Source organism: Microcaecilia unicolor, chromosome 5 (assembly GCF_901765095.1).
Source record: "Microcaecilia unicolor chromosome 5, aMicUni1.1, whole genome shotgun sequence".
In the NCBI taxonomy this organism is placed as follows: Eukaryota; Metazoa; Chordata; class Amphibia; order Gymnophiona; family Siphonopidae; genus Microcaecilia; species Microcaecilia unicolor.
This window is the reverse complement of record NC_044035.1, coordinates 9,422,703-9,450,215: the sequence shown is the minus strand read 5'-3', so window position 1 is coordinate 9,450,215 and position 27,513 is coordinate 9,422,703. Positions and strand designations below refer to the sequence as shown.

The following is a 27,513-nucleotide window of genomic DNA, read 5'->3' as shown; positions in this document are numbered from 1 at the left end:
TGGGACAGAAGAATATAATCCAGCTGAGAGAGAGACTGATGGGCGCGCGATGTGTGAGTATAGTCCCTTTCCCCCGGATGCAACACACGCCATGCATCCACTAAGCCTAGGGCCTCGCTAAAAGACTCAAGAACTGAGGCCCCCCTATTTGTCCCAGCCCCTCCCGAGTGTGATCTGTCCAACGACTCATCAAATACTACATTCATATCTCCCGCAACCATCAACGGCAGAGAGGGGTACCTTTGGCAATAGGAAAGCAGCTTAGGAAAGAAATTTTTATCATACCCAACTGGTGCATACACCGACACCAGCATTACCTTTTTTCCCTGAAAATTTAGTTGCAGCCCTATAAATCTACCTTCCTCATCCTTGAACAACAGCTTGGCATTGCCAGCTAGCGATTTGTGTAACAACACCACTACTCCCTCTCTTCTACCAGATGCCGGCGATGATATAACTTCACTCACCCACTTACACTGTAGTTTTTTATGCTCTGCATCCGATAATCTAGTTTCCTGCAAACACGCAATTCCTACTCTGTGCCGCTTAAGCATCGCCAAAATTTTGTTCCTCTTTATTGGCAAGGTTATTCCACAAACATTCCAGGATGCTATACTTACGGACCGCTGCCTGCCCTTATCTTTAACTGCCACCAATCAGCCCCCATTCAATATACCTTTGTATTCCTTCCCAGGGGTCCCAGCCTCCCCCTAGGGAAAGTTCCCCTCCACCCTCCAACCAGTTAGTTTCAGTAATACAGTCATTCCTGGCGTCAGTAGCAGCAGCACCCAAATCATTCATGATTATAAATGTCTCCCCACCTTGACAAATTCTCCCCACTTTACCCTTCCCTCCCCTCCCCCTTGTGCCATCCCTCCCTCCCCTCCCCACTCTTCCCCATCCCCCGAATGAGCCCTTCCATTTTTCCGTCTCCTAACAAGATAGATATTGAGATCACATACATATTGCCAGGGACCCCCGCACCCTGTAAATAACAAATGCATTCAAACATACTTTTAACCTAGTTTGCCTTCAAACCAACCTTAACATACAACAATTTTATCATTTCACCGATACCCTCAGTTTACCTTCCACCCTCACCATCCAAGTCCTGATTCAGCCTGTTGGCTGAGCATCCGGAAGACTTTGTAAAATTTTAGCCACGCCATCCTTCGCTGCCACTGCACAGTCATAAGATTGCCAGTGTCCGTTCTGCATTATTTTCAGTGTGGCCGGATATAACAACATGCATCTGATATTTTTATCATAAAGCTGACGGCACAATGGTGTAAACTGCCTCCTTCTTTCTTGCAGAGCAAACAAATAATCTTGGAAAATGCAGACCTTTTGGTCGTCATATTGTAAAGTGTCCCGCTTCGCTCTGTAGCCACACAAGATTTCAACCTTATGAATATAATTATGTAGTTTAATAAGCACTGCTCTCGGCGCCAGGCGGCCATCTTGTTTCTTGCAATGAGGTGCGCCCTTTCAAGGCACAACGGCCCCGCACTATCAGATAAGGCGAACTCTATTTCAGCCAAGATTCCATTAAAGTTGACAGAACCGCATCCCCGATCGATTCTGATATTCCGATGATCCTTAAATTAGACCTCCAGGAGTGATTTTCAAGATCGTCCACCTTCTCTAACAGCATCCGCACCGTGTTGGCCAACTTTCCCTGTTCCTCCGCAGCCGATGGACCCACATCTTCCAGAGAAGAGACCCTCTGCTCCAGTTCTCCTGTCAGCTTCCCCATGTCAGCCAAGAGTGTCTCAAATGAAGAAAGCTGCTCTGACAGTTTTCCTAGCTTGGGCTCCAGTGTTAACTGCTGCAGCTGCTCTGCCGAGAAGGACTGCTTGTCTTGTTGTTGCTTCACCTCCATATTGCCAGTCTGTTTCAATTTCTCCTTCTCCCGCTTAATTCCTTTTTCCCACCATTCTGCTCAGTGACAATTCCAAATATCTGTCCATTGAGCAGAGAATTACAGCAATAAAATGCTTATTCGGTGTTAAAAGTAGGTTAATTATCGGTATTAAGGTGCACGAAGGTCCCGGAGAGCAAGGGAAGCACATCCTGCTCTCTCAAGGCATCACGTGATCTCCTCCATAAAGTGAGTATTAATTTCAATGTTTTTAGATCATTGAATGTGCATAAGAGAGAGACGGTGATTGAGGCCAAGCATTGTGAGATTTTATTTTGTATATTTTAGGTGGTTGTATGACTACTTTTAGGGGTTCACTTAGCTTTTTACACCTATTAGGTAGGTGATATTTAGTATGTACGGTCATTCAGTTATTTTAGTGTTGTATATCTCCACCTATCTGTCTCACGCAGTTCTGTTGATATATATTTTGTGTTGATATTATTTTTTGTTGATATCTTATGTCTTGTATTAAAATTATTTTATTGCATGCATATTTCATCTGAATGTTTTTAACTGATATTGATTTGATATTATATTTTATTGTATTATGTTTTTAGATTTGATCTGTTTTTATCTTATATGATTTGATTGTGTTTTTAGATATGTTTTATTATAAAATATACGATGTGATGTTTGTTTTATTCACTATGTATTTTTATTTTGTAGTTTTTTGTACCCCTGATGCAGCTTAGGGCGAAACGTGGCCACGTTGGGTAACCTTGTAATAAACCACTTCTTCTGTTACCCTCCTGTTCCATTTTTTTGTCTTTTTTGATCTGCTTTTTTTCTTTTGGTTTGCTATTTCTGTGGCAGATCTTTGCCTTTTTTTGTTTCTGTCCAAAATAAGACATTACAGTAGTCCAGATGTGGTAGGATCATTATTTGGAACAATAGAGCAAAGGCCTTATGATCAAAAAATGATCAGATTAGACATAGCTGTCTCGTTTTAAACATTGTTTCCATTCATAGTTTGTTGATGTGGGATGAGAATGATAGGGAGGAGTCTAGTAGGGCCCCAAGCAATCTAGCTTCTGACTTGACTAGGGAAGGTACTGTCATTTGATAATGTTATTGAAGTTGGGACCTCAACTCCTTGGTTTCGGATCCAAAGGATCTTGTTCTTTTGCGCATTCAGTTTCAGTTTGTTTGCCATATCCCAGGTCTGAATAGTGTTTATCCCGGTTGTTACCGATTGGATTTTAATCTTGGTGTGAAAGTGTCACTGGTAGAAAGAGCATGATGTCGTATGATAGTAGTAGCTCACCTAATCCCAGGTGTATTGTGCTGAGGGAGGACATGAAGAAGTTAAACAAGATAGGAGAGAGCGGAGATCCTTGGGGGACACCACATTTCATGGTCCAGTGGTTTGAAAGGTGTTTGTTTTGTTTTACACAGTAGCTTCGGTTTGAGAGGAATTGTTAAACCATTTGAGGACTCGCCCAGTTATTCCTATCTGATTCAGTCGTTCGAGTAACATTACATGATCCACTGCGTCGAACGCCACCGAGATGTCGAACTTGAGTAGTAGAACATGGTTTCCCTTACATAGGTATTGTTTGACATATGTTGTTTTAGCACTAAGGAGCAGAGTTTCGGTGTTGTGTGTGGGTCTAAATCTGAATTGGGATTGGTGTAAAGCAGAAAAAGTTTCTAGATATTTTGAAAATTGTTTGCTAACATAGGATTCTAGTATTTTTGTAAAGAATGATATTCTCGCTACTGTGCGACAGACTAGCATCATATGCCTTTCTCCTTCATTGGGGAACAGGCCTTCTGTATGCGTATCCTCCCATACCTCAAGCTTGACTGTGGAAACATGATCCTGATTGCTCCCTTCTGGCCACGCCAGATTTGGTTTCCTCTTCTTGTGGAGTTGTACTCTGAAGAACCGTGGAGATTGGAGTGTTTTTCAACCCTCATCACCCAGAACGAGGGTTCACTTCTACATCCCAACCTCCAGTCTCTGGCTCTCACGGCCTGGATGTTGAGAGCTTAGAATTCGCCTCCTTAAGTCTTCCAGAGGGTGTCTCCCAGGTCTTGCTTGCTTCCAGGAAAGATTCCACGAACAGGTGTTACTCTTTCAAATGGAGGAGGTTTGTCGTCTGGTGTGACAGCAAGGCCTTAGATCTTCTTTCTTGTCCTACACAGACCCTGCTTGAGTATCTTCTACACTTGTCAGAGTCTGGTCTCAAGACCAACTCCGTAAGGGTTCACCTCAGTGCATTTAGTGCTTCTCATCGGTGTGTAGAGGGTAAGCATATCTCTGGACAGCCTTTAGTTGTTCGTTTTATGAGAGGTTTGCTTTTGTCAAAGCCCCCTGTCAAACCTCCACCAGTGTCATGGGATCTCAACATCATTCCCACCCAGTTGATGAAACTCCTTTTGAGCCACTGAATTGCTGCCGTCTGAAGTACTAGACCTGGAAGGTCATTTTCTTGGTGGCTGTTACTTCAGCTCATAGGGTCAGTGAACTTCAGGCCCTAGTGGTTGATGCACCTTATACTAAGTTTCATCACAACAGAGTAGTCCTCCGCACGCACCCTAAGTTCCTACTGAAGTTGGTGTCGGAGTTCAATCTGAACCAGTCAATTGTCTTGCCAACATTTTTTCCCCGACCTCATGCACACCCTGGCGAAAGCAGTTTACACACCTTGGACTGCAAGAGAGCATTGGCCTTTTACATGGAGCGGTTGAAGCCCTTCAGACAGTCTGCCCAGTTTTTTATTTGTTTTGATCCCAAAAGGAGGGGAGTTGCCGTCGGAAAACGCACAATCTCCAATTGGCTAGCAGATTTCATTTCCTTTACTTAAGCCAAAGTTGGGCTGACTCTGGAGGGCCATGTCACGTTTCATAATGTTAGAGCCATGCTGCTTTGTCTCACCTAAAGTCAGCCTCCATTGAAGAAATTTGCAAGGCTGCAACATGGTCATCAGTCCACACATTCACATCTCACTACTGCCTTCAGCAGGAAACCCGATGCGACAGTCGGTTTGGGCAGTCAGTGCTGCAGAATCTGTTCGGGCTTTAGAATCCAACTCCACCCTCCTAGGCCCTTTTGTGTTCTGTTCCAGGCTACACCTCTCAGCTAGCTGTATATAGTTTCAGGTTAATCTATGTTATGTCTTCGCCGTTGCGAAACCTAATTGACCAATGTTCATTGTTTTGAGAGAGCCTGGATGATAGGGACACCCCACATGTGAGAACAAGCAGCCTGCTTGTCCTTGGAGAAGGTGATGATACTTACCCGTAGCAGTTATTCTCCGAGGACAGCAGGCTGATTGTTCTCACAAACCCTCCCACCTCCCCTTTGGAGTTGTTATCTGTTATTTCATTTGCTTTTTGGTTTAACTGAGGAGACGTGCTTGCACGGCGGGCGAGAAATCAGTCTGTGCGTGTGCGGTGCACGCTGCATGCGCACTTGAAGACTCTGGCAAAACTTTTTTTTTAAAATATTTTGCTTTTGCAAAACGCTGGTTCCCGGGCCGACGCAGATGTCGACCCACATGTGAGAATAATCAGCCTGCTGTCCTCGGAGAATACCTGCTACAGGTAAGTATCTTCGCTTGTTATCTAAATCCCTTTTTAGAGCATTGAACAGAGTAATGTCAGGCTTTATCTGAGGAGGTAAGCACCCTTTGCTAGCTCTCTGTATGCTGCAGTGGGGAAGAAAGGCAGCAGGAATGACCAAAGGTCCAAGTCCAGCATCCTGTTTCCAGCACAATTATCTCCCGCACCAGATCATGCGCTCCACTAAGGACTAGGTCTACAATTTTTCCTTCTCTCGCCTCCTGTATCAGCTGCTACATAAAGCAGTCCTTGATTTCATCAAGGAATTGTACCTCCCTAGCGTGCCCTGATGTTCCATTTACCCAGTCAATATCGGGGTAATTGAAATCACCCATTATTATTGTGTTGCCCAATTTGTTTGCGTCCCTAATTTCCTTTAACGTTTCTGCATCCGTCTGTTCATTTTGGCTAGGCGGACGGTAGTACACTATCACTATCCTTTTCCCCTTTACACATGGAATTTCAATCCACAGTGATTCCAAGAAGTGTTTTGTTTCTTGCAGAATTTTCAGTCTATTTGATTCAAGGCTCTCCTTAATATACAATGGTACCCCTCCACCAATTCGATCCACCCTATCACTACAATATAATTTGTACCCCGGTATGACAGTGTCCCACTGATTATCCTCCTTCCACCAGGTCTCAGAGATGCCTATTAAATCTAATTTTTCATTCCATATCATCAAGCTGATCAATCCATAGACTGGTGGGTTGTGTCCATCTACCAGCAGGTGGAGATAGAGAGCAATCCTTTTGCCTCCCTATATGTGGTCATGTGCTGCCGGAAACGGAAACTCCTCAGTATGTTCTCTATCTCAGCAGGTGGTGGTCACACACAGCAGCAGCTCTGGCTAGGCCTCCAAGCCTAATTTTTAGGTTTTGTTGAGTGCCTGGGGTTGAGGGCTCTTCTTGAGCAAGTGCAAACCTGGTGGCGCCAGGCCCCTCCTTTTCTCTCCCCTCCCGCTGGCTCCGTTTAAAAAAAAAAAAAAAAAAAAAATTTTTGAACGTCCTTAAAGACGTTTATTTCGACGTTTATTTAAACGTTTATTGCAGCTACTCACTGGGACACCAGGTCGTTACAGCTCGGAGCGGAAAGCAGGTAATTTTTACCTTTTTATAGCGGGCAGGGGGTTCCCCGATTGATCTCCACGTGGCATATGGCGTCGGAGGGCGAGGGCGCAAAGAGTCGCTCCCCGGATCGCTTAGGCGCTTCTAGAGGGGATGCGGGGGTCTTAAAGTCTGATTCGCCCTTGTTGGGTGACAGTTTCGTGACCGATGAGTGTCCCGGTCCTTCCTCCGGCGTGGGGTTTTTTCCCGCCATAAACGCCCATCCCCCGCTGCTCGCCTCCGCCATCTTGGCCGGCCACGCGGCTCGGACGGCTTCTTCGTGGGCCGCCCTTGAGGGAGGCATTAATGCCATGGACGCCCTTAATTTGGGCGACGGCACCAAAGCGGCTAAAGTTAAGCGCCGTTTTTCCCGCGCGGCTCCTTCGCGGAGTGTCGCTCCGGACGCCATTTTGGATGCGCAGCATATCTCTCCCCCGCTCTTGCGAGCGCCGGTTGAGGGTGCGTCTAGGGCTGTAGCCCAGGCTGCGGAAGTGCACAGTCTGGGGGGTTTCTCCCCCGAGTTTGTTTTGCTGCTGCATCAGGCCTTCCTTATGCAAAACGCTGCCCCTGCTCCCTCGTTTGGTAAAGAGGTTGAGGTCCCCGGAGGTAAACGCCCTCGGGTTGATTCCCAGGCCTTGGAGGACCTTGTCTCCTCCGATGTAGATGAGGGCAGCGTATCTGAGTTCTCCCAACGGTCCTTTGCGGATTCCTTGGAGGAGACGGATCCCCGCTCGGTTGGAGCGGATGACCCCTCTGCAGCGCGGCTTTTTAGCTCAGAGGATTTGCCCAACCTGTTAGTGCAGGCCATGGGCATTTTGAAGATTTCCTCTCCGGAGGACGTCTCTCCCTCAGCCCCTGTTGGCTCTGCCATTATGCTGGGGATGAAACGCCCGCCTAGAACCTTCCACGTGCATGATGCCATGCACACCTTAATTTCGGCTCAATGGGATGTCCCGGAAGCGAGCCTCAAAGTGGCTAGGGCTATGTCCCGCCTCTATCCTTTGCCTGAAAGTGAACGTGAGGCCTATCTGTGGCCTACCGTGGATTCTTTAATCACTGCGGTGACTAAGAAAACGGCTTTACCGGTGGAAGGTGGCACGGCCCTAAAGGACGCCCAAGACAGAAGATTGGAGGCGGCCTTAAGGTCGTCCTTTGAGGCGACTGCTTTAAGTTTGCAGGCCTCGGTTTGCGGTTCCTATGTGGCCAGGGCGTGCCTGACTATGGTGCAGCGGGCTTCCCCCTCGGATCATTCCTTGAGGGCTGATTGGCCGGCCCTGGAATCGGGCTTAGCCTATTTGGCAGACTTGCTGTATGATGTTTTGAGAGCCTCAGCTAAAGGCATGGCTCAGACAGTCTCTGCGCGGCGGTGGCTTTGGCTGAAACATTGGTCTGCTGACCACGCCTCTAAATCCCGCCTGGCGAGATTGCCTTTTAAAGGCAAGCTGCTCTTTGGGGTCGAGCTGGACAAAATCGTGACCGATCTCGGCACGTCTAAGGGCAAGAAGTTACCAGAGGTCAGGGCTCGGGCTAGTACTCGTTCCGGTACCTCCAGAGGACGGTTTCAGGAAGCCCGTCGGTACCGCCCGGGCAGGTCGGGCTCCTCTGCCCACTCTTCCTTCAAGAGGACTTTCTCCCCCAAGCTGCATTCCTTTCGCAGAGACCGCCGTCCCGGAGGTGCTCCCTCCGGTCCTCCCCCAGGGTCTCGTACCCAAAGACGGGGCCTTGGTCCACGCCCCAGTGCAGATTGGAGGACGGCTGTTCTCGTTTCTGGGCGAGTGGACCACAATAACTTCAGACGCTTGGGTGCTGGAAGTCATCAGAGACGGCTACAAGCTAGAGTTCTGCCGACCCTTAAGAGACGGGTTTGTACTCTCTCCCTGCAAGTCTCCGGTCAAAGCTGTGGCAGTGCAGCAGACCTTGGACAACCTGATCCGCCTGGGTGCGGTCGTTCCGGTGCCAGAAAATCAGATTGGCAAGGGACGTTACTCCATTTACTTTGTGGTACCAAAGAAAGGAGGTTCTGTCCGGCCTATCCTCGACCTCAAAGGGGTCAATCGGGCCTTGAAAGTGCGGCACTTTCGCATGGAGACTCTCCGCTCTGTTATAGCGGCAGTGAAGGCAGGAGAGTTCTTGGCTTCCTTGGACATCAAGGAAGCGTACCTGCATATTCCCATCTGGCCTCCTCATCAACGCTTCCTGCGTTTTGCAGTCCTGGGACGACACTTCCAGTTCAGAGCCCTCCCTTTCGGGTTGGCTACTGCTCCGCGGACCTTTTCCAAAGTAATGGTGGTCATCGCGGCCTTCCTGCGAAAGGAAGGAGTACAAGTCCATCCTTATCTGGATGACTGGTTGATCCGAGCCCCCTCTTATGCAGAGTGCGGCAAAGCTGTGAACCGGGTGGTTGCTCTTTTGAGCTCCCTGGGGTGGATCATCAACTGGGAGAAGAGCCAGCTGCGCCCGACTCAGTCCCTGGAGTATCTGGGAGTTCGATTCGACACCCAAGTGGGCAGAGTGTTCCTGCCAGACAATCGGATTGTCAAACTTCAGGCTCAGGTGGACCAGTTCCGAGTAGCCTCTCCTCTTCGGGCTTGGGACTATGTGCAGCTGTTGGGCTCTATGACGGCCACGATGGAAGTAGTGCCCTGGGCCAGGGCTCATATGAGACCACTACAACACTCTCTGCTGCAGCGCTGGACTCCGATGTCGGAGGATTATGCTGTGCGCCTTCCCTTGGACCCAGCAGTGCGCAAGGCGCTGAGCTGGTGGATGCAGACAGACAAGTTGTCTGCGGGAATGCCTCTGGTGACCCCAGAGTGGATTGTCGTCACGACGGACGCCTCTTTGTCGGGCTGGGGAGCCCACTGCTTGGGAAGGACAGCGCAGGGGCTCTGGTCTCCTGCAGAGGCAAAGTGGTCTATCAACCTCCTGGAACTCAGAGCCATTCGGTTGGCGCTTTTGGAGTTCATCCCGGTACTGGCCTTGAAGCCAGTACGGGTCCTGTCGGACAATGCCACGGCTGTGGCCTATGTCAACCGCCAGGGAGGTACCAAGAGCGCCCCTCTAGCCAAGGAGACCATGAATCTATGCCAGTGGGCGGAAGCGAACCTGGAACAGCTGTCAGCGGCCCACATTGCTGGAGTCATGAGTGTCAAGGCGGACTTTCTCAGTCGCCATACCTTGGAGCCCGGAGAGTGGCAACTATCGGCTCAGGCGTTCTTGGACATCACGAAGCGCTGGGGCCAGCCGAGCCTAGATCTGATGGCGTCATCGGCCAATTGCCAAGTGCTGCGCTTTTTCAGCAGAGGACGGGACCCTCGATCCCTGGGAGTAGATGCTCTTCTCCAACAGTGGCCGACACAAGAGCTTCTCTATGTGTTCCCGCCCTGGCCCATGCTGGGCAGGGTGCTAGACCGGGTGGCAAAGCATCCGGGCCGGATAATCCTGGTGGGTCCGGATTGGCCCAGACGTCCCTGGTATGCGGACTTGATCAGGCTTTCAGTCGACGATCCTCTGCGACTGCCAGTGGAGCAGGGCCTGTTACATCAGGGTCCCGTGGTGATGGAGGATCCCTCCCCCTTTGGTCTTACGGCCTGGCTATTGAGCGGCAGCGTCTGAGAAAGAAGGGCTTCTCAGACAAGGTCATCGCCACTATGCTGAGAGCGAGGAAGCGCTCTACTTGTACTGCTTACGCCAGGGTTTGGCGTATCTTTGCAGCGTGGTGTGAAGCAGGCTCACTTTCTCCCTTCACTGCTCCAATTTCTTCAGTGTTGGCGTTCCTGCAAGAAGGTCTGGAGAAAGGCCTGTCGCTCAGTTCCCTTAAAGTCCAGGTAGCGGCTCTGACTTGCTTCAGGGGCCGCCTGAAGGGTGTTTCCCTGGCTTCTCAGCCAGATGTGGTGCGCTTTCTCAAAGGAGTTAATCACCTGCGCCCTCCTCTGCACTCGGTGGTGCCTGCGTGGAATCTCAACCTGGTGCTAAGAGCATTGCAGAAGCCGCCTTTTGAACCCTTGTCGAGGGCATCTCTGAAAGACCTGACGTTGAAAGCAGTCTTTTTGGTGGCTATCACTTCAGCCAGAAGAGTTTCCGAGCTCCGGGCACTCTCATGTCGAGAGCCTTTTCTGCAGTTCACTGAGGCAGGAGTGACTATTCGCACAGTGCCTTCCTTCCTGCCCAAGATTGTTTCTCGCTTCCATGTGAATCAGCAGCTCTGTCTCCCTTCCTTTCGTAGGGAGGACTACCCAGAGGAATACTCTGCTCTCAAATATCTGGATGTGAGACGTGTCATCATCAGATACTTGGAAGTGACCAATGATTTCCGGAAATCGGATCATCTGTTTGTCCTGTTTGCAGGTCCTCGTAAGGGTCTGCAGGCTGCTAAGCCTACAGTGGCAAGATGGGTCAAGGAAGCCATTGCAGCGGCTTATGTGGCCGCGGGGAAGATGCCGCCTATCCAGCTGAAGGCTCACTCCACTAGAGCTCAGGCGGCCTCGATGGCAGAGGCCGGGTCCGTCTCCTTGGAAGAGATATGCAAGGCGGCAACTTGGGCATCGGCCCATACATTCTCCAAGCATTACCGCTTGACTGTGGCTGCTCGGGCGGAGGCCCGGTTTGGGGCCACAGTGTTGCGGTCAGGGATTTCAATGTCCCGCCCTGGGTGAGTACTGCTTCGGTACATCCCACCAGTCTATGGATTGATCAGCTTGATGATATGGAAGGTAAAATTATGTATCATACCTGATAATTTTCTTTCCATTAATCATAGCTGATCAATCCATAGCCCCTCCCAGATATCTGTACTGTTTATATTCTGGTTGAATTTTAGGTTCAAGTTTAGTCTTCAGTTACTTCAGGAGGATTTCGTGTTCAAGTTTTTTTCACTTGGATCCTACAAGAGTTGAGACGAGTTTGTGTAACAGTGAGCTGCTGCATTCCTCTCCCCTCCGTTTTACGGGGCTGGATTGAGACATAAATTCTGCCGGCACTCCCTCCCGCTTCGTGCGGCTGTAGGGCAGCTTTGTACCCCTCCCGCTTCGGCGGTGTTAGGGTCAGTGAGCTCCTCCCGCGGTTGCGGTTGCAGGATAAGCCAGATCCCCCCGCATCGGCGGGTGTGGTGTCCCTCCCCCGCTCCACGGGGATGAGCTGGACGGATTCCCCTCCCCCACTTGTGTGGGGATGAGCTGGGTTAATTCCCCTCCCCCGTTTCGGCGGTGGTGAGCTGGGCAGAGTGTCCCTTTGTGGGTGTAATTTTCTAAGTGCTGAGTCCTGCGGATGGAGCTTTGATATCGACATACTGAGGAGTTTCCGGCAGCACATGACCACATATAGGGAGGCAAAAGGATTGCTCTCTATCTCCACCTGCTGGTAGATGGACACAACCCACCAGTCTATGGATTGATCAGCTATGATTAATGGAAAGAAAATTATCAGGTATGATACATAATTTTACCTTTAGTGCAATATATTCTAACTCTCCCATCTTATTTCTTAGGCTCCTGGCATTCGCATATAGATATTTCAAACTATGTTTGTTGTTCCTATTTACATCATGCTTAGTACTTGACATTATTAATTTGCAATCTTTTGTCTGCTTTTTATTTTTATTTAAGGACACCTGATCTATTATGGTCTCTTTTGCAACCTCACTATCAGGATACCCTATCTTCCCTGTTTTGGTGATATCTTTGAAAGATACCTTATCCCGGTAGTTCCAAGATGGCGCTGTGAATAGACGCACCTGTGTTTGCTCCTGGAGGCTGCTGTGTTTGTGAGTTTCTCTCGGTGCCTCTGTAGCCTTGTTAACCATGGGGAAGCGGAGGGGGAAGGTTAAGGAATTTCCCTCGGTTCCTGTGACCTCCTCGACGATGAAACAAACAACCCTGCAATTTCCCAGGCAGCAACCAGGTCCTCAGGGAATTTTGACCCCCCACTGCAGCTCTTGGCTCTTCGGAGTCGATTGAGAGTGGAAACGGGGCTTCCTTGAGCCCTGTGGAGCGAATTGCACCTCCCCAGCCTGGAAGAGAGTTGCTGGCTGTTCAAACAGAGACAGACGCCGAAGTGGCTCAGCTGGTCCAGTCTGAGGGTGTGACAGCAGCAACGGAGATAGATTCTCAACTTCGGGAAACATTACTACAACAGGCTTCAAAGGTATTGCCTCAAGCTATTGTTTCCAAGTTATCTCGGGCTGATAGTCTATCTCAATCTCCTCCTGTGGCTAGTGGAGTGATTAGACCAGCAATTGTGACCCTGGAGTCACTATGGGACATGGTTTACAATATCCAAACCTCTATGCAAACTACTTTAAAGCAGAATTCTTCTGATAACGAAGTTCTTTCTGAGGCTGCCCTGCTTCAAGCACAAGTGACTGCACAGCAAACCCTGAAATTGGAATGTGTGGATATCAAAATTCAAGAAATGGGATCTATAGAGACAGCTTTGGTTAAAGACAATAATTTCCTACATAAACGACTTAAATACCTTGAAAATCAGACTAAAAGACTTAACTTTAGGTTTCTTAATTTTCCCAAATCGCCGTTAATTTCTCCTTTGGAGATGGTTAAAAAATATTTGGTGGACATCCTGGGAATGGACAAGGACTCACTCCCTCCCATTACACGGGCTTATTACATCGGGAGTACTGGAGTGGTGGTGGGAAACCCCCCCGTAATAGGGGAGGGAATGAATCTTACCTCATTCCTAGAAAGCTCATTAGAAATAGTTACTCAGAGGTTAACTCTGCTTGCCACTTTTGCGTTGGAGCCTGATAGGAATGCCGTACTACGGCTTTCATTGAGACACTTAGAAAATCTGTTTTTGGGCTCAAAGGTCCGTATCTTTCCAGATCTCTCACGGCCTACACAGATGAGATGAAGGGCCTTTTTGGAACTTCGCCCCAGGGTGGTGGCATTGGGAGCAAATTTTGTTTTGCGATTTCCTTGTTTTTGTAATGTGATGCTTGAGGGTAAACATTTTCAGTTTGTAGCTCCAAAACAGTTGAAAGAGTTTATTGATACAAGAGTTGATGTGAATATAGTAAACCTTCCCTAATTTAGCAGGCTGGGGTCTGAACCAGAGGAAGCATCTATTGATTATTAATTTTTGTATTTTTTTTTTCTTTTTTTAATTTCCTTAATCTTGGAATCAAATTTCTTTAACTTGTGGACAAATGGGCTGTAAAGATATATACTTATCATTTTTGTTTCCTAATGTTAAATAATGCCGATTGCATATTCACTTTATGTGGTGATATATTGGAAAATTTAAATAAATAATAAAAAAAAAAAAAGAAAGATACCTTATCCCGAACCATGCGCTTTTGAGTGACTGTCGGCCTTCCCCTCCGTTTCTAGTTTAAAAGCTGCTCTATCTCCTTTTTAAATGCTGATGCCCGCAGCCTGGTCCCACCCTGGTTAAGGTGAAGCCCATCCTTTCGGAATAGGCTCCCCCTTTCCCAGAATGCTGCCCAGTTCCTAACAAATCTGAAACCCAAGATTCACCCAGAGGCAGTTGTGACCCAGTCGGTGGGAGGAGGGTGCTAGTGTACGGCACAAGTGGCAGGTGCAGGCGGACCTTAGCTGTGCTGGGAATAGACCCTCTAAGTGGCTGCGGGGTAAACCCTGGTGGGCGGCTAGGCATTTCATCACATATTTACAAACTGAGTGAGGCCTGAAAAAGAATAAAACAGGATGGTGGAGTTGGATTCTAAACCCCAATATTCTGCGACACTGTCTGCTCCCGCGGGAGGTGGTGGACATGAAAACGGTAACGGAATTCAAACATGCGTGGGATAGGCATAAAGGAATCCTGTGCAGAAGGAATGGATCCACAGAAGCTTAGCTGAAATTGGGTGGCAGGGGGAAGAGGGGTTGGTGGTTGAGAGGCTAGGATAGGGGAGGGCAGACTTATACGGGGTCTGTGCCAGAGCCGGTGATGGGAGGCGGGACTGGTGGTTGGGAGGCGGGAAATACTGCTGGACAGACTTATACGGTCTGTGGCCTGAAAAAGACAGGTACAAATCAAGGTAAGGTATACACATATGAGTTTATCGTGGGCAGACTAGATGGACCATGCAGGTCTTTTTCTGCCGTCATCTACTATGTTACTATGTTTCTATGAACCGACTATTGCATCTGTTATCTTGCTCAAGGCAGTAATTAGATGTGAATGTCTAGACTGAAGACCACGTTGCAGCCTTGCAGATTTCTTCAATGGAGACTGACTGGAAGTGGGCTACTGATGCAGCCATGGATCTGACATTGTGAGCCTTGAAATGACCCTCCAGGGTCAGCCCAGCCTGGGCATAAGTGAAGGAAGCGCCAATTAGAGATGGTGCTTTTCCTCGATGGTCACCCTAATGCTGTTGGGATCAAAAGAAACAAAACGTTGGGCAGACTATCTGTGGGGTCTAGTCCATTCCATGAAGTAGGCCAATACTCACTTGCAGTCCAAGGTGTGCAAGGTGTTCTCACCAGGGGGTTAAAAAGCAGCGGTCCTAGTACAGACCCCTGCGGAACCCTACTAGCTACTCTTTTCCATTGAGAATACTGACCTTTTAACCCTACTCTCTGTTTTCTATCTTTGAACCAGTTTTTAATCCACAATAGAACACTACCTCCTATCCCATCACTTTCCAGTTTCCTCAGGAGTCTTTCATAAGACACAATACACAATATTGAACAAAGCAGCTCAAAGACATCCAGTTTATCTTTGAGCTGCTGCTTCCGATCAGTACACCTTCTGTTTTATTTGTGCTCCATGTGACAGTGCTGCCTCAGTGCTTTAACAAATTGTTTTGGTTACAAGAATGTTATTGTGACCCCAGAAACAGGCGGTTTGTACCGCCAAAACACGGACCATTTAAGGTCCTCTCTTTCAAGCAGCAAATAAAGCAGTTTTAAGCACCGTTTCCTGTGTTGGATCATCCTTTGCCCAGCCTCTATTCTCTTCTGCTTGTGCTGTTTCGTCGTAGAGGTTCCTCCTGTTTGCTGTGACTGTACCGGTGGTATCTCTCCCTCATCTTCCTCAGTGAAGACGGAAGAAAACAATTCATTTATTCTCTCTGCTATGGCCTTGTCTTCCCTGAGTGTCCCTTTTACCACTCAGTCATCTAGCAGTTCAACTGATTCTTTTGCCGGCTTCTTTTAATATACCTAAAAACATTTTCACTGTGTTGTTTGCCTCCAACACAATCTTCTTTTTATGGTCTCTCTTTGCCTTTCTTATCAGAGCTTTGCATTTAATTTTCCATTCCTTGTACTGTTTCCTATATTTTTCAGTTGGATCCTTCTTCCATATGCTAAAGGATTTTCTTTTAGCTCTAATAGCTTTCTTCACCTCACTTTTAACCATGCTGGCTGTCTGGTCTTCCTTCCTCGTTTTTTAATACATGGAATATATTTGACCTTGGCTTCCAGGATGGTATTTTTGAACAGCATCCACGCCTGAAGTAAATTTTTGACATTTGCAGCTGCTCCTCTAAGTTTTTTTTTTTTTTACCTTCTCATTTTATCATAGTCTCCTCTTTGAAAGTTAAATGCTAACGTATTGGATTTCCTGTGTGAACTTACTCCAGAGCTTATATCAAATCTGATCATGTTATAATCACTATCATCAAGAGACCCCAGCACCATTACCTCCTGCACTAGATCATGCACTGTACTAAGGACTAGATCTAGAATTGTTCCTCTTGTTGGCTCCTGAGCCAGCCGCTCCATAAAGCAGTCCCTGATTTCATCAAGGAATTTTGCCTCTCTAGCATGCCCTGATGTAACATTTATCCAGTAAATATTGGGTAATTGAAATTGCCCATTATTGTGTTCTCCGGTTTATTTATTTATTTTGGTACATTTATACCCCATATTATCCCACAAGAGTGGCGCAATGTGGCTTACAATATTACAAAAGGATACAATTCAGGGTGGATACAGTTTCAAGAAATCAAAGGGAGGGATAAGAACATGAGGATAAGACAAGGATGCATGATGAGGTTGGTACAAGGGTGGAAGACAAGGTTGGTACAATCGGCGGGTAGGCGGGTACAGTCGATATGAGGAAGGTTAGGACTTAGTATTGGCAGTGGGGTAAGCTTTTTGGAATAAAAATGTCTTTAAGGATTTCTTGAAGAGCTGGTGGTCATCAGTTTCTTTCAGCTGCCGTGGTAGAACATTCCAAGATTTCGTGCTGACATAGGAGAAGGTGGATGCAAAGACTAATTTATATTTAACATTCTTGCAACTTGGATAGTGTAAATTGAGGAAGGATCGAGCAATCACTGAAGCATTTCTGGATGGTAGATGAATCAAATCTAGCATATAGTCAGAGGCTTCCCCATATATTATCTTGTGTGTCAATGAACAGATTTTGAAGGTAAGACGGTCTTTGATGGGAATCCAGTGTAGAATATAGCGAAGAGGGTGAGCATGGTCAAAGTGTGATTTGCCCAATGTTAGCTGTGCCGCAGTATTTTGTGCGGTCTGGAGTTTTTTTAAGGATGAAATCACGGCAACCGGCATAAATTCCACTGCAATAGTCAATATGCGATAGAACCAACCAATGAATAAGGGTACGAAATAGCTCTTTCGCGAGGAATTGCCTGATACGCTTCAACCTCCACATTGCGTGGAACATTCTTTTGGTAGTGAGATTAGCTTGGCTATGCAGGATCAAGTGATTGTCCAACAGCACTCCAAGGACTTTCAGACATTTAGAGATCGGAAGAATGTTATCCTTAATGATGAGTGTGGACGGGATAACTTTATTATGTTGGGACGAAAGGATTAAACATTGCATTTTGTCTTTATTGAGTTTAAAACGAAACGCATTTGCCTAGGAATCCATTATGGAAAAGCTAGCAACTATTGAGTCATGGACTTCAGCTATTGTAGATTTGTAAAGAATATAGATGGTCACATCATCCGCATAGATGAATGAGTTGAGGCCAAGCTTAGATAAGGCATTCGCAAGAGGAATCAACATGATGTTGAAAAGGGTAGGAGAAAGAGGAGAGCCTTGAGGTACTCCACAATAGGCTTTCCAGGGAGCCGAAATGATAGATTTGACTTTGACTTGGTACGTTCTTGAAGACAGAAAGCCCTTGATCCAGTTAAGCACGTTACCACCTATTCCAAATGTATCCAGCAGGCGGGTTAGAAGTTTGTTAGCCTCCCTAATATCTGATAACATTTCTATGGCTGTCTGTTCATTTTGCCTGTCTCTTGGGTCCTGCGCGTGAAATGGGGAGCATTTCTGAAAATGCTACTGTGGAGGATCTGGATTTCAGATTTCTACCTAGGAGTCTAAATTTGGCTTTCAGAATCTCCCTCCCAAAGTTTCCTATGTCATTGGTACCTATATGTACCAAAACAGACAGCTGTTCCCCACACTGTCTAAAATCTTATCTAGGTACCGCGTGAGGTCTGCCACCTTCGTACCAGGCAGGCAAGTGACCAAAGGATCCTCACGTCCACCAGCGACCTAGCTATTGACATTCCTAATAATCAGATTTTGTCAGGAGTGTCTCATGAGGAACTTTGTTAAAAGCTTTCTGAAAATCCAGATACTACATTAACCAGCTCACCTTTAACCATATGTTTATTTACAACTTCAAAGAAATGAAGCAAATTGGTAAGGCATGACTTCCCTTGGCTGAACCCATGCTGACTCTGTCTCATTAAACCATGTTTATGTGTTCTGAAATTTTATTCTTTAAAATAGTTTCCACTCTTTTCTCCGGCACTGAAGTCAGGCTTACCAGTCTGTAGTTTCCTGGATCACCCCTGGAACCCTTTTAAAAAATTGGTGTCACATTGGCCACCCTCCAATCTTCAGGTACTAAGGATGATTTTAATAACATGTTACAGATCACTAACAGATCAGTAATTTCATGTTTGAGTTTGTTCAGTACCCTGGGGTGTATGCCATCCAGTCCAGGTAATTTATTACTCTTTAACTTGTGAATTTGGCTTAGTACATCTTCCAGGTTCACTTGGATTTCTTTCAGTTCCTCCACATCGTCACCCTTAAAAACCATTTCCGGTACAGGTATATCTCTTACATCTTCTTCCGTAAAGACTGAAGCAAAGAATTCATTCAATCTTTCCGCTATGTCCTTGTCTTCCCTGAGTTCCTCTTTTGCTCCTTTATGATCTAACAGTCCCATGGATTCCCTCACAGGCTTTGTGCATCTGATGTACCTGAAAAAGGTGTTATAATGAATGTTTCCGTGGCAAGTTTTTCTTTATATTCTTGTTTAGCTTTCTTTATCAGTGCTTTGCATCTAGCTTGACACTGCTTATGTTGCTTCTTATTTCCTTATTAGGATCCTTTTTCCATTCTTTGAAGAATTTTCTTTTGGCTGTAATAGCCTCTTTCACGTCACCTTTTAACCATGTTGGCTGTCGTTTGCTCTTCTTTCCACCTTTGTTAATACGTGGAATACATCTGGTCTGGTCTTTCACGATGGTATTTTTCCGTGGAGCGCTGGGACGTGCAAGACTTTTCCTTTGCTCAAGGCGAGAGGTTTGAGCGTGTTTGGGAGAGATTCTGGGATACTTTGCAGCTGGTGGCCCGCAGCTGGATCCTTAACTAGAGCCTGGTGCCTGTCTTGCGGACATAGCTTCCTTAGCCCCATGCAGTGCGGGGAGGGTTTGGGGAGTAGTACTGGAGAGGGAGATTGTTCTTTTCAATTACTGTTTGCTGTTATTGCTTATGGCTTGTATTTGCACAACAGTCTATTGGTTGTTTCTTGTGGTTTACTCTATTTTGTAGCTAATAAAAATGATTTTCCATAAACAGCATCAACACTTGATTTAAAGTCTTAACTTTTGCAGCTGACTCTTTCAGCTTCTTTTTATTGATTTTTTTCCTTATTTTGTCATAGTCACCCTTTTGAAAATTGAATACTGCTACGGTAGATTTCTTTAGTGACTTCACTCCAGATATCATCTCAAATATGATCATGTTATGATCATTGTTTCCCAGCGGATCCAACACTTCTACATGTCCTGCATTCCACTAAGGGCAAGATCTAAAATAGCTCCCCTTCTTGTTGGCTCTTAGACCAGTCACTCCAAGAAACATTCGTTTATTACATCAATGAATTTAACCTCCCTAGCACTCCCTGATGTGGCATTTATCCAGTCAATATTGGGGTAATCAAAATCGCCCATTATTATAATGTTGCCCAATTAGAAGCTTTCCTAATTTCTCTAAACATTTGTTCATCTGTTCATTCTGTCCTGGCGGTACACCCCTACCAGTATATTCTTTCTCTTCACACATGGAATGTCTATCCACAAGGATTCCGTCTGTTTCGTGTAGAATATTTATTTTGTTTAACTCCTCTTTAACATATAGCACAACCCTTGACTTTCCTGGCTTCTGTGGTCCGCTGAACTCGCTTAAGGTCGCCGCCCATATTGCTGAACAGACACTGCTTCCTGGCAGCACAGGTTCTTTCTTCTGCCGCACCTGCCTCCAAATTAAAGCAACCAAAATGATAAAGGGGGTGGAACTTTTCTCACATGAGGAAAGGCTAAAGAGTTTAGCGCTCTTCAGCCTGGAAAAGAGACGGCTAAGGGGAGATATGATTGAGGTCTACAAAATCCTGAGTGGTGTAGAACAAGTAGAAATTAATCCATTTTTTACTCTTTCAAAAATTACAAAGACTAGGGGACACTCAATAAAGTTATATGGAAATGCTTTTAGAACAAATAGGAGGAAATATTTTTTCAGTCGATGAATAGTTAAACTCTGGAACTCATTTCTGGAGGATGTAGTAACATCGGTTAGCGTGTCTGGGATTAAAAATGATTTGAGCAAGTTCACGGAGGAAACGTCCATAGTCTGCTATTGAGACAGACATGGGGAAGCCACTACTTGCCCCGGGATTAGTAGCATGGAATGTTGTTACTATTTGGGTTTCTACCAGGTACTTGTGACCTGGTTAGGCCACTGTAGGAAACAAGATACCGAGCTAGATGGACCATTGGTCTTGAGCCACTATGGCTATTAATGTTCTTAAACCAGAGATATTGTCAGAGGAAGGCATGAGCAGCAGAAGAAAGGCCCCCCATTGGCTGGAAGCAGTGTCTCTTCAGTGCTATGGGCGGCGGCCTTAAGCGGGTTCGGCGGATCACGGGAATGATTGGCAGTGCATTAGATTTTTATGGTTATGTGTGTGAGTTGGAGAAGTGGTCCAGATGCATGTGTCTTGGGATGTCTGTAGCATGTCTTCTCCATGGACAGTCGGACTGAAGTCCTCACACAATCCACTCACCTACCCATGAAATTGCATTCAGTCATTAAGCTCAAACGTAACTGAGGCACTCTTGCCCTATGTTGCAGCACAGGAAGTACTGCATACATGTAGCTGAAGTCTAAACCTAGCGGATTCTTTCTCTGGGCTCTGTTAAGATGACATTACCCGTTTATGAGAACTTCTATCTTACTGTCTATGGAGAACCCTCACTACAGGTAGGTAACTTTTTTTTTGTTTGTCTCATTAGGTAGAAGGAGTCCTACTTCAGAAAAATCCATTCCACCAGCAGAACCTGCTGAGCCTGTACTCAAAGGCAGTATTGCCATAGGGGCCACATCTCTTGCTGTTGCTAAAGCTGGTTCCGTTGTCAACAAATCTCCATTATACTTGTACATTGCCTCACTAAAGCACAAGCAGGTATTGGGAAGGATTTCTCCTTTTGCTAAAATGTATGTAGTAGTTCTCTTGTTGTTTAGTGACATTAAAGCTGTAAGTGCATCTGAAAGTGCCTTCTTCAAATATGTTGGACATCTGTTTTTCTATTCCTATGCACTTAACTGTTTTCAGCAACTAGCCCAGAAAATGACCATGCCAATACCACTGGTAACTCTGCTAAGCTGTGGAAAGTCTGCACCTGGAAAAATGAACTTAATGAAAGAAGTGATTGGCATACCATCAACTGACCTCACAATCAGAGAGGTAATGTAATATTTATTGATCATCTTAGGCACTGTCAGCCAAAGTGGGAACTGTTTCCTTTTGTTATTAAATACCCTGATTTTTCCAGATATTTTTCTATAGAGACTGAATGAGAAAATCCTTTAGTGTTTGTTTTTAACTGTTGGAAGTATGCTTTCCTATGAGGGTTGACCAGGATATAAATATCACTAGAGGCATATAGTCTATACAGTTGTGTAATTTCTGAGCCATCAATAGATCCTTTGAAAAAAATACAGATAATTTTGCCTCTTCCTTAGTGTCCCTTCAGACTGGCCTAGATAATACTGATGGGTTATGCATGCCTACCAGCAGGTGGAGACAGAATTCTTGATTCCTGAGTAAGCCTTTATCTGTGCTGAGCAGTTCCTCAAAGAACCAGTATTTCTCAGTCTCCAGCATGTGGTGAGCCTGTGCAGTCTTGATGGTTTGGGGGAGGGGGCTAGGGATTTTTTCCAAGGAGGGTCTTCTTCCCTTTAGTTTGTATGTAAAAAAAAAGGTTGTGGTTTCCTTTGCCTTTGACCCTCTGGGGTCCGGGAGTAGTGAATGATGCCTTGTGCCTTGGCAGATCTTAGTAGGAGGAAGCTTTGAGTGCTTTGGGAGACAGCCCCAGCTTTAAAAAAAAAACACGCATACATACCAAAAGACAGTGCTGTTGCTCTATATCTGGCTATCTCCTTGCAGCAGTTCTGTCAGACTTGTGAGTTCTTGTACAAATAGCAAAGAAATCAGGCAGTAGCAATTTGTTACGAGAGGGAGAGAGAGAGACCACTGTGATAAAGAGTCACTCAGTTGGACATCTCACCCCCTCTAACTAGATACAACACAACCGTGCCTTGTATACAGTGGATTGAGCATCAATCCCCCTCCCATCCAGTCTACAACTTACAATGTCAGCTACTTTCTGTCTCACCCCATTGTTTACATAAAATGAAACACAGTGTCTGAATGTTCTGGAACACAGAACATGATATCAGAATGTTTACAAAACACAGCATCTTATAATAAGTCTAAGGCTCTTTTACCGGACAAAGCAGAGCGCTGCTGAGCCCGGTATTCGGACCAGGTTCAGCTTGGCGGCTGGACAACCCTGGGTTTCACCTGCGCTGACCGCCGTTCCCCAGAGGTTGAGCCCCTAGGTGCGGGTGGCCCGCTGGAAGCGGGGTGATGAATGTATTGGCCAGGCAGGCAGCAGGTCAAGAGAGTAATCCAGGTACAAGCAGCAGTCAGTAGGCAAGCGGCAGGCAAGAGAGTAATCCAGGTACAGGCAAAAGTCAGTAGGCAGGCGGCAGGCAGAAGGGTAATTCAGGTACAGGCAAAGTCAGCAACAAGGGACCAGTAGATAAGAAGCAGACTACAGAGTTAGAAACACCTACCAAAGTAGAAGCCGAAGCTTGGAGCCCAGGGAGAGCTCAGCTGATAAAGTGCTGGCGTCTGACATTAGCAGGGAGAAGGGGCACAGCCATAGGACAAGAGCAGGGGAAGGAGGAACCGGAAGACCAATAGGAGAGAAGCAAGGGAAGCCAGGCATGGTCATTTTCTGGGCTAGTTGCTGAAAACAGTTAAGTGCATAGGAATAGAAAAACAGATGTCCAATATATTTGAAGAAGGCACTTTCAGATACACTTACAGCTTTAATGTCGCTAAACAACAAGATCAGACCCAGGTGTGTGGAAGCAAAGCAATCAAAGAGCCTGGAAGCCAGGCAGAGAGAGAGAGCAGAAATAGGTTCATGGAAGCAAAGCAGTTAAGGAGCCTGCAACCACTGCTCTCTGAACAAACCCAGAGAGGACTACACACACATGGCTCAGGCAGTGCCAGTCAAGTGTGCATGTTGACGGGATCCCACGCCACTTGCGTTGAGGTAGGGGACATGACAGTACCCCCTCCTTAAGGACCCCCCTCTGCTTAGGTCTGGGTTTCAGTGGGTAGCGGTCATGGAAATCGCAAATCAGCGGGCTCCCAGGAATTGTCCTCCGGGCTAAAATATTTCCAGGATAGCAGATAAAATAGTCGTCCTCTCTGATGCTTGGAGTCTAGAATCTCCTCTACCTCAAATTCAGGGTCAGGCTTGGAATCAGGAACGATGATCTTTTTGGATTCTGGATGCCATCTGGAAGTTAAAAATGGCTGAAACAGGGCTACTGTTTAAGCCATTTGCAGGCTCAATGTGGTTTACAGAGTTTTGTTATGACATAGACATTTCAGGATATCAGATACAATTGGTAACGTACAAAGATTTGGTAAGGGAAGAGAGAAGGAAGGTGTACTGCAGGATAGTATAGAAGGTGGACTTTAATAACTGGGTGGTTACAAGCGGCAGTCAGTAAGCAGGCGGCAGGCAAGAAAGTAATCCAGTTACAGGCGCAAGTCAGTAGGGAGGCGGCAGGCAAGAGAGTAATCCAGGTACAGATGAAAGTCAGTAAGCAGGTGGCAGGCAAGAGAGTAATCCAGGTACAGGCAAAGTCAGCAACGAGGGACCAGTAGATAAGAAGCAGAGTTAGAAACACCTACCAAAGTAGAAGCTGAAGCATGGAGCCCAGGGAGAGCTCAGCTGATAAAGTGCTGGTGTCTGACATCAGCAGGGAGAAGGGGCACAGCCATAGGACAAGAGCAGGGGAAGGAGGAACTGGAAGACCAATAGGAGAGAAGCAAGGGAAGCCAGGCAGAGGAAGATCAGACCCAGGTGGGTGGAAGCAAAGCAATCAAGGAGCCTGGAAGCCAGGCAGAGAGAGAGAGAGAGCAGAAATAGGTGCATGGAAGCAAAGCAATTAAGGAGCCTGCAACCACCGCTCTCTGAACAAACCCAGAGAGGACTACACACACATGGCTCGGGCAGAGCCAGTCAAGTGTGCATGTCGACGGGACCCCGCGCAGCCCAAGGACACCGCTTGCATTGAGGTAGGGGACATGACAAGTTCCTTTTAAAGACCCTCTCTAGCTCGGTTTGACGTCTCTGGCGGTTTGTTTTTGGGTGCCCGTTTTCCAGCACGGGTGTGCGCATCAGTGTGTGCAGGGAACTATGAATGGAGAAAGGCTCCGTAAATGTTCCGCTTTTCAGCACCACGGTATTAGTGCATTGGGAGCCTATGTTCTTCGGTGGGTGCTGGGATGGCAATGGTGGTGGGACCAGCCTGTCCCTCTCGCAGGAATCCTGCAGCACCATCTGAGTTGAGGGAAGTTTTCTGACTCGCGCCATGATGGTGCCACCATTTTGGATTTCAGAGGTGACCTGCGAAATTATAGAGTGGTGAATGGTGGAGATTGTTATAAAGAACAAAATTATTGAACATATATATAGACATGGAATAATGGGACAAGGCCAACATGGATTTAACTATGGGAAAACTTGCCTCACCAATCTGCTACGTTTGTTTGAAGGGATGAGTAAACATTTGAACAGAGGTGAGATGGTTGCTTGTCATGTATTTGGATTTTCAGAAGGCATTTGACAAAGAACCTTATTTATTAGGATTTATTTACCACCTTTTTTTAAAGGAATTCACTCAGGGCAGCGTACAGTAAGAATAAATCAAACATGAGCAATAGAAAATAACAGCAGTAAAAATATTCAAGAAACAATACAAAGTATGGCATGATATACTACTTGCAATGTCAACACAATGCATAATTGAACATTTTAGTTTACTAGGGTATAAGCAAAGATGAAACATATAGATAGGTAAGAGAGTAAGAGGAGTTAGAAAATAAGGTGACTTTGCCGATGTTTAGCTGTGATTGTAACTAGATTGATGTGATATTTTTGGTGTTGCTTTGTCTGGAAAATGTTAATAAAAACAATTATAAAAAAAAAAAATAAGGTGACTAATTTAAAGAAAGGCGCACATGAGGTCAGAGAGATGGTTAAATATTATCTCATCTAGGATAGGAGTGGATAAACACAGTGTTGTGTTGGAGCCGGCTCGCACCGGCTCGCAAGAGCCGGTTGTTAAAACGTGTGAGCCGGCTCTGGCAGTCCTCCTCCCTCCAGATCCGGTCCCTCACCGACTCCTTGTCCTTCGAATTCTTCGGGGCATGCCCGCTGCCAGCACTGACTCTCCCCTGCTGCCAGCTCGCACTTTAAAAATGGCCACCGAGACTTCCAGAGGCGGCCTCGTGAGACTTCTGCTGAAGTCTCAGCGGCCATTTTGAAGCGCGATCCGGCAGCGGGGGAGAGTCAGCGCTGGCAGCGGGCAGGCAAGACTGTCTGCCCTGAAGAATTCGAAGGACAAGGAGTTGGTGAGGGACCGGATCTGGAGGGAGGGAGAGAGGAGAATTCGCTGAACAACTCGGGGGGGGGGGGGGGGGGGGGGGGGGGGGGGAAGGGGAAAAAGGGAGTCGCTGGGCATGGGTGGATGGAGGGGAGAGAAGGGTTGCTGGGTATGGGTGCATGCAGGGCAGGGGAGAGAAGGGTCACTGCTGGACATGGGTGGATGGAGGGCAGGGGAAAGGAGGGTCACTGGGTATGGGTGCATGCAGGGCAGGGGAGAGGAGGGTCGCTGGGTATGGGTGCATGGAGGGCAGGGAAGAGGAGGGTCACTGGGTATGGGTGCATGCAGGGGAGGGGAGAGGAGGGTCACTGACATAGGTGGATGGAGGGCAGGGGAAAGGAGGGTCACTGGGTATGGGTGCAAGCAGGGCAGGGGGAGAGAAGGGTCGCTGGACATGGGTGGATGGAGGGCAGGGGAGAGGAGGGGAGAGAGAAGAAATGCTGGACATGGATGGAGGGGAGGGAAGAGTGAGGAAGGAGATGAGATGAGGGAAAAGGAAGAGAGGAGAAAAACTGCACATGGATGAAGAAAATAGGCAGAAGCTGAGGACCAGAAATGAAGAAGAAAGGAGGAAAGGAAAGAAATGGAAAGGAAGCCCTGGAAACGGAGTTAAGAGGACAGATAGCAGCAGAATCGGATACTGGGCCAGCATGATCAGAAAAACAGTCACCAGACAATAAAGGTAGAAAAAAATAATTTTATTTTCATTATAGTGTTTGGAATATGTTCACTTTGAGAATCAGGTGCTCAACATTAAAAGTTTATATTTATTTACTTATTTATGGCATTTTATCGCACATTAAACATGAATTAGATTGGAACCTGGGCTCATTTAATTTTTTTTCCTGGAGTAATGCATTGCCGCCACCCCCAGGCTCTCTTCCCGGCGATAGCCAGCTCTGCAATTTGGGGGGGGGGGGGGGGGGAGGCGCAGAGGGGGACCGGGGAGAGAGCCTGTTGTTAAACATTTACCAGCACACCACTGGATAAACATGTCCTGCTGCAGTATGTGCAGCCTGTGTCACTCCTTGTGTGTGTGAGTGAGACTAACAAGTTACTTCTTCCATTAAAGACCTGGTTGAAGAGCCAAGCTTTCACCTGCTTCCTGAAGCAGAGATAGTCTTGTGTTAAGCGGAGCCTTTCAGTCAGTACATTCCAGAGTGTGGGGAGCTACTCTGGACAAGGCTTACTTGCAGGTATCACATCGTGTAATGCCTTTTGGAGAGGGTGTGGTTAGTAATAGTCCTTGAGAGGACCTTAGTGTCCTTGGAGGTGTGTAGAGGATCATCCTATTCTTCAGGTACTTGGGACCATTTCCTTTAAGGGCCTTAAAGATCAGACATAGAGTTTTAAATTTAGCCCAGTATTGTACTGGTAGACAGTGACGTTTTTGCAAAAATGGTGTGATGTGGTCATGTCGCTTGCAACCTTCCGTTAGTCTTGCTGCAGCATTCTGAATCAATTGGAGCTGGTTCAGGTCCTTTATAGTCAGATCGTTGTAGAGTGTATTACAGTAATTCAGTCTTGATGATGTTATAGCATGCACAACTGGGATAAGATTTACCTTCTCGAAGTAAGGAGAGGCAGCGTTGCTGTCACAAATAGTAGAAGCAACTCTTGAAGGTTGCTTGGATTTGGGGAATCAGAGTAAGTCAGTGGTTCCCAAACCTGGTCAT

The 27,513-nt window shown here is 46.7% G+C and overlaps 1 protein-coding gene across 3 annotated transcripts in view; it reads left to right on the top strand.

The window, feature by feature from the left end:
- ENO4 (enolase 4) overlaps window positions 1-27,513 on the top strand; it is a 175,299-nt gene that overhangs the window by 64,861 nt on the left and 82,925 nt on the right. For all 3 annotated transcript variants that reach the window (XM_030204749.1, XM_030204748.1, XM_030204750.1), the window contains exons 5-6: window positions 21,097-21,266; window positions 21,417-21,548. In XM_030204749.1, coding sequence (XP_030060609.1) covers window positions 21,097-21,266; window positions 21,417-21,548 — 302 coding nt within the window. The remainder of the gene's footprint in view (window positions 1-21,096; window positions 21,267-21,416; window positions 21,549-27,513) is intronic.